Raw genomic sequence first — 13,591 nt, forward strand, 5'->3', positions numbered from 1 at the left:
AAATGTTACACTTCATTGTTATAAACAAATAAGTACTACATGCATTCCGTTATGATTTCCGCAACTTGCATAGATTTGTATTGATTTCATTTGGTTGTGATTTTGTCTCATATGCACATTAGTGATATTTTAAAATTTCATGTAATATACTAATCCAGTGGAAACAAATCCTTCAAGAATTCTTTCAAAACACCCATGAGAAATATCTCTCGGGACTCTTCTACAACATTTTCAAACATTCAACCAAGTGCTTATAAGAAGTTCCTCTGAAAATGTCCGCGAAGGTTTCTTTAGAATTATTTGCATACTTTTTCAGTGCTTTCTCCAAGGACTCCTTTATCAGTTTTCACTGAGTTCCTCTTGAGATTGTGAATGATGAATTTTAAAGCACGCGTCGTACATTTATCTACTGAGGCTTGCCGAGCTGAATAATTACGACGAGTGCTGTAAAAATCGAGTTCTGCAACGAGTTACGTACATTTTTTTTTTTTTTTTTGCAATTTTGCAGAAGACCACTTGAGGGTATGAGAAATGATGAATCGAAATGCATTCACCATCATTTTACAATTCCTGAAAAAATGTTTACAGGACAATTTCATTACGCAACTCCAAACAGTTGCGTAATGAGAAAGCGTTGCGCAATGAATCATGACAGCACTGGTTTCAGTTGCGTAATGACTATTACGTTACTACATAATTCAGTACAGGAAAGTAGGCCGTTTCATGACAGATTGGCGTGATGGAAAACAGCCTATTATGATGAGAAATTGCAAAAAAAATATCATGAGACAACCTACTTTCCTGCACTGAAGTATACAGTGCAAAAATAGTCATCACGCAACTGAAACCAATGCTGTAATGATTCATTACACAACGCTTTCTCATTACGTAATAGTTTTGTGTTGCGTAATGAATCATTATACAACAATGATGGTGAATGCATTTTGATATAATTTCTCATCTCATGCTCGGCAAGCCTCGTAGAATAAATCTACGACTCGTGCTGTAAAAATCATCATTCTGCAACTTGTTCCGTAAACTACTATTGAAAAACTACATATAGATTTCTTAATAATTTCTTTATAGTATCGTACAACGGATTTCTTCTAGATTAAATTTAAAGACATTTCCAAGCCTTCATCCAGCAAATCTTTAAGATTTTCATAATGATTTCTTCAAAGAGTTACACTATAAACTACTCCAGATATTCCACCTATAATACTTTTGAAGGTGGTAGGTCATTTGGCATAAAGCCGTTTGACATAAGGTCGTTTGGCATAAGGTCGTTTGGCATAATGGTCATTTGGCATAAAGTCGTTTGGCATAACGGTCGTTTGGCATAATGGCCCGTTGGCATAATAGTCGTTTGGCATAATAGGTCTGAAATCAAAAATTTCTTAAGGTGACATTCGTTCTGACGTTTCTATTAAATCTTTCTGATGATATCAGGCTTGTTTTTGAGTCAATTGATAGCAAATGAGACTTTATTCAAAAATCATATGGTCTTGAATAAACTAAAGCGTATTAGGAAAGCTAGGAGCGGTCTATTAATTTCGTAAGACAATTTTCGGGATTTTTTAACCTCTTCTTCCCCCATGGTAAGATTTTTTGTACGAAAATAAAAAATAAATTGTATGGCGCACAAGAAATCTCAGACCCCCCTCCCCCCATCAATGCTTACGTAATTAATGGACAGCCCCTTATTGCCAATAGTATTTTATTATTTATCTAGAAATTACCCTTTAAATATTCATTCTTCTTTTGAGTTTTTTTTTAGAAAAATTTATTGGAATGAATTTAACACAGTAGATTTCGATATATTTAGCACAAATTTTGATATATTTACTTCTCTCAAACATTCTATGTTTTTTCTCTAAATATGATGTAACCATGATTATAGGTATACAGACTGTTGATTTCAAATTTATATAAATTTCGCCTTCTTTATACATAGGCTGTTTTTTGGAGCTATATTTATTTTTGATATTTTTTTGTTTCCAACTGACAAAAGGGCGGCAACCGATAACATTGATCTGCTCAAGTTATTGATGAAAAGAGACTGCAGTTACTTCGATGCGTAGTGTTACTTTCCCCCGAATGTCGTTTCCCTGAACGCTAGTTCCCTAGATGTCAGTTCCCTGAATATCCCGTTTCCCCGATTAGTCCACTTCCCCGAAAAGTTTTTGGCACTCTTAATTATCGTAACTTTAGACATTTTAGGGCGATGAACGAACATACCATCTAATATGCACCCTTCTTTATTTAATTGGCGGTTCTTTCGAGTTTTACCGTCCACAGTATTTTTGCCAGCATGTGTATAGCCGAGAATTACGGAATACCTTCTTCTTTTGATTGCTTATCGCTTTTTCTCGTTAACTATCCAGCTACTGAAGACTATTATAGCACCTATTTAAACTGCACCGGGAAACTGGCAATCGGGGAACCGATGATTCTGAACAGAATTTTTGATGACTTTTCGTTTTAGTATGCCGCAATAATTTTAAGCGTTCAATCTTCTATTGGTTTAATAATTAATTTTGCCTTCTTTTAAAAATAGGCTGTTCTTTATATTTATACTATTTTAAATTTTATTATTTAGTAAAGCTTACCATTTACCATATTTATATTTTGCTGTTTTATAAATTCTTGTTGTAAGAATGATAATTACTTTAGATCCTGTCAACGTTCAACATAATATTTTTTTTTTGCAAACACATTATCTCCTTTCGAGATATACTGAAAAAAAATCATTCACAAATTTTCCCTTCTTTTGATTATAGACGGTATTTTTGACGTACACTTCCAAAATTAAAATTATTATGGAATCGTTCAAAAGTTTTGCCACACATATTTTCATTTATAAAAATGTGTTGTTCATTTGAGCTATGCTGTGGGAAGATTCTTTGCGTAAAAGCGTTAAACATTTTGAACGAAAAATCATCTGCTTTCGTACATAGGCTATTTTTTCATTATGCTGCTATATTAGATCTTTCGATTAGAGCTTTTAACATTTTGCAAATAAATTTTCCCTTCTTTTATCAAGTAATTTTCATCGAGTGTTACGTCCAAACTGGGACAGAGCTTGATCTGCTGCGAAATATTCTATGACCGTTCCCTTTATTAATAACTGCGAACTTTCTTTGCCAATTTCATATTTTCGAATATGTATATCGCAACAAGCTCAATAATCACTCAATTTCTTGGGGTTTGTGCTAATGTAAGAACCTCGACAACACTCAAGCTCAATTATACTCAATGTTCTTGAATGTAGAGAAAATTATTATCTCGAAGAGATTTTACACCAGACCCGTCACGCGTTTCATTTAGTTATGCTCTCTAATGTCACAACATTTTTTGGCTTGAAAAATTTCTGAACGAACACCAAGATTATTGAGAACCTACCAAAAATGTTTGCTATGGGTTCGGTGGTATTGACCTCGGTTAAAGCTTCAAAAATGCCGATATTCATTCTAAGTAAATCATTATGCCAAACGACCATTATGCCAAATGACCATTATGCCAAACGGCCATTATGCCTAACGACCATTATGCCAAACGACTTTATGCCAAACGGCTTTATGCCAAACGACTTTATGCCAAACGGGGTACAATCCTTTTAAGAATTTCATCTACTTTGAGAATTTATCAAGAAGACCCTCTGGTTGTGTTTCGTGTGCTAAATCAGCACTAATCAGCGGTTATTTAACGACAATCTCTCAGGAACAACTCCAAGAATTTTACTTGGGAGATATCAAGCAGGTTGCATAACCTCTACACCATTGCACCAGCTATATTCCAGGTTTTTTTTTTTTTGCTGATTTCTGTCTCTGAGTCTTTTGCAAATTACACTCTGCAAAAGCCGACACATCTTTATGTGTTAGTAGCATTCTTATGACAGCTTCTGCAGAAAATACAATTCAATGATTCCTTCTTCTTTCTGGCGTTACGTCCCAACTGGGACAAAGCCTGCTTCTCAGATTAGTGTTCTAATGAGCACTTCCACAGTTTTTAACTGAGAGCTTTTTTTGCCGATTGTCCATTTTTGCTGCGTATATCGTGTGGCAGGTACGAATATACTCTATGCCCTGGGAATCGAGAAAATTTACAACCTGAAAAGATCCTCGACCAGCGGGATTCGAACCCACGACCCTCAGCATGGTCATGCTGAATAGCTGCGCGTTTACCGCTACGGCTATCTGGGCCCTGATTCCTTAACAGGTTCAATTAAAGAATTTTAAACTGTAGTTCACCACAACATTATTATTGGGATTTTTCTAGGGATACCTTCAAGAGTTTTGTTCGACATTTACAGGTGAGTTCCAAAAGAAATTTATCAGGAGATTCATGCTTGTATTTTTTGAAAGCATTTCTTCAAACAATTTGTCGTGATGTTTCTGAAAAATACTCTAAGAATAACTCAAGAGATTACTTCTAGGATTTTGCGAGATTGCGTGAGATATGTTGACGTTTCCTGCCAAACCTTATAAATCAAGTTCTCATGATTAACATGAATGCATAATGTTTTTTTAAGAGTAGTTAGATTATTTGGAAGAATTCTGGAAACTTTATTGGAATGTCTGTAAGGAAGCCGATCAGTAAGTATCTAAATTAATCAATGTAACATATTGAACTTAAGCTTGATTGTTCGCCCGTGGTTGCTACTCCAGTAGCGCCAGATAAGCTGCACTTGCATAAAGAACCAACCAGATGAATGGACTAACAGACACCGACCGTAGACCGTACCCCTGCATCTACGCCAGATCATGCGGGACGGTATTGAGGTAAGGTAATTTTATGGCAGCGAGGCTTGCTTTTGGTTAGCAGACTGCCTACGTATCAGTCGTAAGGAAAGGCGTGCTATAATAATGATGGAAATATGGAAGCGTATGGAAACGGGTTCTTGTCCTACTCTGGTTTAGCAATTGCTATAAACAATAATTGTTCAAGAGTGCTAGATACAAGTGAATGAAAGTGATACAACTACAAAGTTCGAGGAAAGCGACGGGTCTTGGATTGAATCCACGACCTTCTGCTTATGAGGCAGAAGCGAAGCCATTAGACCACCAACCCCGTATTATCTGAAGAAATCAATGTAATATATTGAATAAAATTTATTAAAATGTTGTTGTAACACTCGCTGAATCAAATACCTGCGCTGTAATTTAGAGATCCACAAATGATTCTTTTAGGATTTCTCCAAGAACTTACCAGAAAAACATTGAGACTTGGAAATGCTTTGCAGCTAACAGTGCCGTGTGCCAAAAAACCATTTACTTCTTAATAAAAAGCTTCAACTCTATGTAAAATATCAGTTTATCTCATTTTCCATTTTTTAAGAGTTCTGAAAACTGTATTAGAATAATGTGTAAGAAATTCGTTCAGTTGTTATCTGAAGTAATCCATGCTACAAATTTTAAGCAAACTCTGAACAACTCTAAAATAGTTCCTGGAGGATCATAGTAGGTATTATGAGATAACAATTTTGAAAAATCTTGGATGAGTATCTTGAAATGTATTGAAAAGCTGTTGTAACAATCGCTGAATCAAACTCTGGCAACTCAATGTTGGAATCTCACTTAGAATGCTTGGTGATATATTTAAAAACAGCTTGGGCAATATAATCGGAAGACTTCCAGGAGTAATTATCGGAAGAGATTGTTACGTGAACCTGGAAAAATTCTTGAAAAATATTTTGTCGATTTCTTGTCTACAGCAATGCTTGGAGATTTCGTAGGAGAAATTATTAGGCTTCACACTACACATAATCTCATAAGAAATTCATCAACATTTTTTCCAAAGGAACATTAATACTTGAAAATGCGTAGCGGCTTACAGTACCGTATGCCAAACACTATCAATCAAAAAGTCATTTTCTTCTAAGCAAAATGCTTCGTCTTTATGTCGACCATCAATTCATCCAATTTTCCATTCAGTTCAAAACTGCACTTCAACCCTTCAACGTGTACCCGACTTAATTCTGTCAATCATAATAATTACATTAACCGACTAGATCAAACTTCTCCTACTTCAAGTACTTGTTCCAATCACCCCGAGGTAGCGTGCCACTAATCCACTGTCAGATCGCATAGTCGTCTGCATTTTTTCAACCACGCGTCGCATGATCCTACAAGTGGAACGCCACGACCCAAGTCAGTCTCAGTGGCAGTGTGATGCAATTTTCGTTACGGGTCATTTAATTGCACTGATTTGAATTATTTTCAACTAAATTAATCCGGTCACAGATCGACGCCACCCCCGCCCTCTGATTAGTTAGACTGCCGTCATCGATTGGGGATCCTAATAAATTTGGAATTCCACGTTTGTCCAGCAACCTACTTCCCATTTGAAGCTGCTTTTTGCAATAAATTCAGTAATCAGCTGTGAATTCTCTCAAATATTTGTCAACACCACGAAGTTCGAAGTCGCGTAGTAGGGTGATTCAAAATGCAATAGAAGTTTGAAAATCAAAATCGCTCATAGTTTCCTTATCACCATTAAATCTTCACTAAAATGGCTGAAAATTTGAAGGAACAATATTTCCATCGTTAGGATTATAAGGCAAACATAGGAGATTAAATTTTCATTTTTTTTTACAAATTTGAACCGCTCTAGTCCCGTTGTGATTGAATCGAACCTGGTTAGAAAAGAGCACGGATTATTTATTCATCACGTCGTTGTCGTCTCCGTCGTCATCGCTCGCTGTTGCTCTTGGCGGATCATAGGCATTGGTGGCGCTCGCGATCGTTGAGCAATCTAGTTTACAGCTCCAGTGACGACGACGACTACGCTGATGATGACGATGTCGATCGATGGTGGCGACGGCGGCGACGAACGACAAATCGGTATACCACACGCATGCTTGTAAAATGAGTATTTAAATCACCTTCGCACAGTGGGTCTTGATCGATAGGAAACGACCGACGGTGAGTGCATGTTATCTCTAAGCGGTTTCTTAAAGCTGCATTTTTGCACTAATATTGTATAATATTTTCGCATCTGACTCACCTGAGTTTCCCCGGGGATGTCAAAAATCTTTGTTTGCTGGACGAAGCCTGTGTGTCATCTGTAGTCGATTGCAAAAAAGTTTGAATATTTTTTCTTCATACTTACAAAAATGTAAGATTTCACCTAATGCTTCCAAGGCTCAACATTGGCCAAGACCCAATGCATTGGTCAGATGAAGTTCAATATCTAAGGATCATGCTAGATAAAATCTAACTTCAAAAATCACATTGAGTGCATTTGAGCCAAATGTAACAAATATATTAAATTTTAGTATCCACCTATGAACAGAACATCGAAACTTCGTCTCAAGAGCAAGCTTTTGATCTTCAAGAATATTTTCAAACCGGCCATGTTGTATGCCGTTCCAATATGAACTGCTTTATGATGTTCGAACAAAATCCCGTTAGGCACAATTTGTCCCCCAATTCCACATCCAGCTCCCACAGTGCGCCAGTTAGTTTTTCTATCGCAAATGTTTGCCTAGATGCAATTTAGATTCCAGGGTAGCCCCCTCGGCCTCGACTGATACTAGTATTTATCACCGGTGATAATTAATATTCTTCACCACTGCTCCCTCTTTCCATATGAGGTCCCCATCCAACAAGGGTCCCACCCTTTTTCGTCAGTTCATAAAGTGCCGCTTGGCATAGGTTTTTTGTCTGTTCGCTGAGACCCTTGCACTGAGAAGAAAAATCGAAAGCTGGTTTTATCTACATCTTTTGCCTAAATGGTCCAGCCGTAGTAGTGCATGGTGGTATGAAGTGTCTCGACACGAGAGAACTGCGCGAATATGGCTCTGCGCTGGAACCAGGTCGAGTTGCTAATTTTATTTATTGATTAATAAAGATTGCTGAACATTTGCGTGGCAAAAGGTTATAATTGTTGGGTACCCAGCAGCACACGTTTCTGCACAACGATAGGCCTCGAGAGTGCACAGTAAGGGTCTTTCGCAAGGGTTTTGGGGATTGGCTTGAAATGGCATCGCTGGAGTTGTATGTGACCTGGACGGTGAGATAAACCTGTCCTCGGGGTGAACCGAAAGTGAAATTGCTGCCCCAGATTGCTACGCGATGTTGCCGTTAAAGTATTGACTGTTGCGTGATTTTTCCGATGTTCAAGGAATTTTTCTGTAGGCGGGCAATGACTTACAATTTGTCTGACGACTGAGTATAGAATGTGAAAAAGGGAGGCAAATGAAAATCAGAGTACAAAATTCTTAGATGACACTCCCTAAATTCATTTGTTTGAACACCCAGAAACTATAATGAAAATTTGAGCGGGATCTATCAACTCTAAGGGGGGCTAACCTGATCAAAGTCGGAAATTTGGATAATATAAAATTGATAACAACTTCCATTAGCGCTATAACGAACCAAGTTGAGTAGGTACTCATTTTTGTTATTTTTGCTCTTAGTTCTACCAAGATGATAACAAAATTCAGGTAATCAGGTTACGAATGAGCGTGTGAAAGATGGAATTATTGACATAAATCGATATCTACAGAATGCACAACTAAGATACATTTACAAAGTGCTCTCTACCTATGGAAGAGGCCTGGGATTGAACCCATGATGTTCTGCTTATCAAGCAGAAGCGGTAGTCATAAGACCACCAAGCCCCCTTTAATGGTCCAATAGAAATTAGTTGATAATAAAGTATGACATTTGTACGGTTCTAGTTGACTTTGTTATGCATACACAAAATAATTTATTTATGTATTATTAAAAATAAAGTGCTTATTTGCCATGTATAGTGATTATACGTGTTGGAAAAATATGGTAGTCTACGAAAAAAATATTTTATGTGATTATGAAACACGTTCTGGTGAATTGCTTAATTCTTTAGGGATTGTGCTACTGCTCCATGAATGTCGTTTCCTCAAAAGTTATTTCTCCGAACGCTAGCTCCCCTAATGACCCTTTTCCCCGAATGCCATTTCCCCGAATACCCCGTTTTCTTTAAAAGTGAACGGTCTTCAAAGACATAGTGGCAAACTAGAAATAATGATAAGCAATCAAAAGTATTTGGTCATGCTTGACTAACCAGATGTTGCCATATATGTTACCAGATATGCAGATATGTTAAAGTGTCCAAGAATTTAGAACTCACTTCAAATGTTGTCATTGGATTTAGATCAGGACAGAACACAACAAAGAACTACGAGGTTTTTAATGAAAAAATAAATTACCAAAGTAATACATTTCGACTGCTGCGAAATAAAATTTCTCGGTGGGAGCTTTTTGAAAGAATGACGATAGCGTGCAGAGCTACTTGGGCACTTTCATGATTCATTTTGGCATTGGGGGGTTTTTCTCGGCCGAATTGTCTGAAATTTTGCAATAAGAAGCGCTTCAATACGACGCATATTGTACCACAATCAGAAGTACTGGCTTCCTATTTTGTAAAAATTAACTCTGTTCATCTGTACGATAGAACAACTTTACTACGGGACTTAATCTTGTGGTTGAATTCTTCAAAGGTTGTCTCAAGTACCGTAAAATCGGGTGTAATTGATTAGAAGGGTGAAATTGATCATCGTATCCCACGATTTTATTTATTCGTAATGGAGCACAAATATCAATGTAAGCTGCAATAAATGAACGTTGTTTGTCGTAACTATTGTCGAATTGTGTGTTGTGAAGTTTTTTTTAAGTTAAAGAATGTTTATTATTATGAAAATAATGTAAAATTTCAAAACCATGCACGGTGCAGTATTGACAAACACCTATTAACTTCTAGTTCTAAACAAGGATTTGAACATGGTAAAGGCCTGAAAGTTTGTTAGGATGCTTGAGATATATCCCGAAACCAGATTTCATTACCAAAACTCGTACCAATTAGCTCATATGGTTGAATTAATTGAATTTCTGTTAGATATCATTGAACTCCTTAGCAAATTGCATACATTTAGGCGTTTTCCGCGTAATTATTAAAATTTAACTGTTCGTTATGTATATAAATATTTCATTTTTAAGAATTTGACAAGCATATTCGGATTCAGAGAGCTCAAATTTATCATGTAGAATTGTTTTGAAAACTAACAATAATGGCATTGACAAGTGATCAATTTCACCCCGAAATGAGATCCCCTGATTTTTTATTTTAGAGATATTTGTTAACACTAAAATGACATTTGTTAGAAAATTTCGCTACATGAGTCGATGAGGCTCACCTTCGTACTTGTTTTCCTGCATTTAGTTGTTTGGCATTGTTAACCTTATAGAAAACAGACTAGAAAAACCGTGAAAAATGATCAATTTCACCCGAAATTACGGTACTCGTATTTATACAATAATTACGTGATGATTGATTGTGAAACTTATAGAGTCTAATCTAATCAGGCTTTTTAAGAATATCTTGCCATAAATTGTTCGAAGGTTTCATCAAAAGCCCGCAATGGAGATATGCACAGCCGAGTAGTCGATAAACGAATTTCATAAGATCTCGAGTATCAGCATATCGAGCTTAGTTACTCAGCAACCTGACATTTATTGGTTGAAATAGAAAAACCGAAAAACACAGCCGAGTTCATGAAAAAAAAACTTGGTGTGTAGGTTCATTCAGAACTCCTCCAAGGATTTCTCTCCTGATGAAAAAAATATTCAGATAATAATTTAAAAAAAAATGTTTAAGAAACATACTGGGAACATTGAAGAGTAAATTCAAAGTATTCGTTTAAGATTAAATTTCTTCATGAGTTCCGTCTTAAATTCGTCCAGAAACTACACCCGAAATTCATATAAAATAATTACAATTTTTAAGGATTTACTCCAATTACATTAACTCCTTGTTACATTCATTCGAGTTTATCTTCAGTAATATATCGAATTATTCCTTAAAAATTTGCTGCTTAATGTTTTATTGGGATTCTGCCTTAAATAACTTTTGAAAGGTTTTTTTCAAAATTATTTTGTTGAAACTTTCTTAGAGTATTCTTAGTGGAGTTTGACGTAGGACTCATAAAACAATTACCTTTGAGATTCCTTCAGAAATCCCTCTAATTTCATTTCTTAAATTATTGCAAAATTGAAGAGATTATTAAAGGCTTTTTCCATAATTCGACCAGGAATTTCACTAAGATCATTTTAAGCATATGAATAACTTCAGATATTTATTCACGATTTCATCGAATGTCATTTAAGAGTACCGGAAACTGAAGAAAGTTTCTAAATATATTACTTTTTAGTTTGCATACTGTAAGACAAATTTTTACAACAATTTCAGGTCAAACTGGGATGTACAACTAGGATTCAGGTTGATTCCGGTTGTCTTACTGGTCAGAGCAAAATTACCGATCAAAAAGATCACAGTTTTTCCAATAAGTAATTCTCCAAGATGTTAGATGGAACCGTTACTGAAGACGCGTTAAGGACCTATCTTTGCTAACTGTGAAAAGATTGAGTAGGGGTATCTGGGGTAATATGCACCCCCCGGGGGCAAAAATTTTTTTCGGTGTTTCTATGAATATTTTGGAAAAATTGAGACATGTTTCGCGGATTTATTCTTGTTAAATCGTATGTTAGGGTGCCTTACTATCAGCCTCTGATGAAACATTGTTCAAATATCAAATAGCCTACTCTATCTGCCGATATTGAATACCTTTCCCCTAAAAAAGTTATGATTGTTTTTAAAATAAAAAATCTGTTCCGCTGAGACCTACAGTGTGTGCCGATGAAAAATGACTGATTTTTTATTTTCAAAAAAATATATCTCAAAAAATGTAAAACATACATCGCCGTGGGTCGCGGAACGCTTGAGTAGTGTTTGATCCTTTGATCTTGTCGCTTGTAGCTATGGGGGCGAGTAACGAACAGTTGTTCGGTGTTCAATGCGTTTATCGAGTAATATCGCGAATCCGGTTTGGCGCATTCATTTCAAATTATATATTTATCGTTCACCAAAACGAATCCCTCCCCCATATCCAAACTCCCAGTGTTTACTTGTGGAAATGCAGAGGACTCCTCGGCTTCCATAAAGCAAATAACTCGTCAACATTTTCCTCCCATCCCAAATTGACCTGCATTCGGACGCAGCCAGCGCCGTTATTGTTTATTATAATAATGAGAGCACCTGTACTTGTTGTTGTTGTTTGAGAGGGACTTAAACCCGAAACCAGTACTTGCACATTGAGGATGATACTGATCCCAAGTAGCGTCTAATGGTTCCCTGTGTAAGTACAGCTGTTCTTGCAATAACGGAGTAGCATCTGCGGTCGGTCAACCATGCTTATGATCATGCTATTGGCTGTTGAAAATGCAAAATGTGACAGCTACAGCCAACTTGCATGCAAGTTTACAAGCTTCTTTGGCAGTTTAATTGATTAATTTGCCATAAAATTCAAAATTCATGTGCATAACAATACTTATCAACGAAGTTCATAATACTTTCGATGCTTAAAAGTTATTTTGTTGGCTTAGAAAAGTATTGTGTTTTGCCATATAAGATTAACAAATTATTTTGTATGGAGACTACAAGCCCTTTAAAAAATATCGGTTAAATTTAAATTTTAAAATTAAATTTTTTATCAAATTATATCTGATATGAAAGTTAAAGTCCTATGTTGCTGGCCTGGTGGATAAGATATCTAAAAAGTTTAATAAACCACGCCTTAAATTTAGTGTTTAATACAACTTTGACGACCTGTAGCTGAAAATTGTGACACGCTGTGGAACATTTCTGACAATGGCATCATACAGCAACCCCAAATCTATCAGAGACATATAAATAGCTCTTTGCGATACGCAAAAATATCATTGTTGCTACGCTGTGTTACGTATGGCAAATTTGACAATTTATCGTGAACTAAATAGAAAGAGAAGTGTTCTAAAACCAGAGGCATGTCTAAAGTTAACAATATTATAGAGAGAAGTGTCTACTTAGAGCCTGTTTATTAACCACGTGGTCTTTTATTCCCTCATTTCTCGACACAAACATCTTAAAATTTGTATGGACTGTGATTCTTGGCCAGACTGTTCCGCTTGGTATCTCAGAATGTTTGACTCTACAGAATGTTCCAACAATGAACGATGTGCACGTACATAAGAACATGAAGCCAGATTTCGAAGAATTCGCCACAATATATCGTTTGTCATGTATTCCTTATAATGTATTGTAATGGTACTTACCCGTTGCAGCACCAGCGGCGAGGAGAAATCTTTGCCACCCTGAAGACGGAATCCCCACGGCTGACCTTCGTTTCGCTGCAGACGAACTGTGATCAAATTTGCCATATCTGCGACAGAAAAAATAAAAGAAAGAGAAACAGAAAAAACACAAGCAAATTAATGAAAAATGATCAACAATTGTTGACGATTGTGGGTAGAGGTGTGGTACCTAGTTGAAACGTTGGATCAGAATAGGGTAAAAGGACTAATTTTCAACCTAAAAGCTTGATAGACGAAGTATAAGAAAATTAAGCGAGACTCTTAAGGCTCAAGAATCCATCATTCAATCATTAGCAATCATCAAAAACAAAAAAAAAAAACAATTTTTTCGTTCAAATTTTGAGAGATCCTCGTAAAATGTATCACTGCATTATAGATAGCAAGTGCAATGCAGTGATAGATTTTCATGAGCATTGCATAGG

At 36.2% G+C, this 13,591-nt stretch overlaps 1 protein-coding gene across 7 annotated transcripts in view; it reads right to left on the minus strand.

The window, feature by feature from the left end:
- LOC5566824 (PDZ and LIM domain protein Zasp) overlaps positions 1-13,591 on the minus strand; it is a 257,834-nt gene that overhangs the window by 109,852 nt on the left and 134,391 nt on the right. For all 7 annotated transcript variants that reach the window (XM_021842378.1, XM_021842377.1, XM_021842380.1 and 4 more), the window contains one exon: positions 13,131-13,237. In XM_021842378.1, the coding sequence (XP_021698070.1) occupies positions 13,131-13,235 (105 nt within the window). In that variant the 5' untranslated portion in view covers positions 13,236-13,237. The remainder of the gene's footprint in view (positions 1-13,130; positions 13,238-13,591) is intronic.

This window comes from Aedes aegypti, chromosome 2 (genome assembly GCF_002204515.2).
Source record: "Aedes aegypti strain LVP_AGWG chromosome 2, AaegL5.0 Primary Assembly, whole genome shotgun sequence".
In the NCBI taxonomy this organism is placed as follows: Eukaryota; Metazoa; Arthropoda; class Insecta; order Diptera; family Culicidae; genus Aedes; species Aedes aegypti.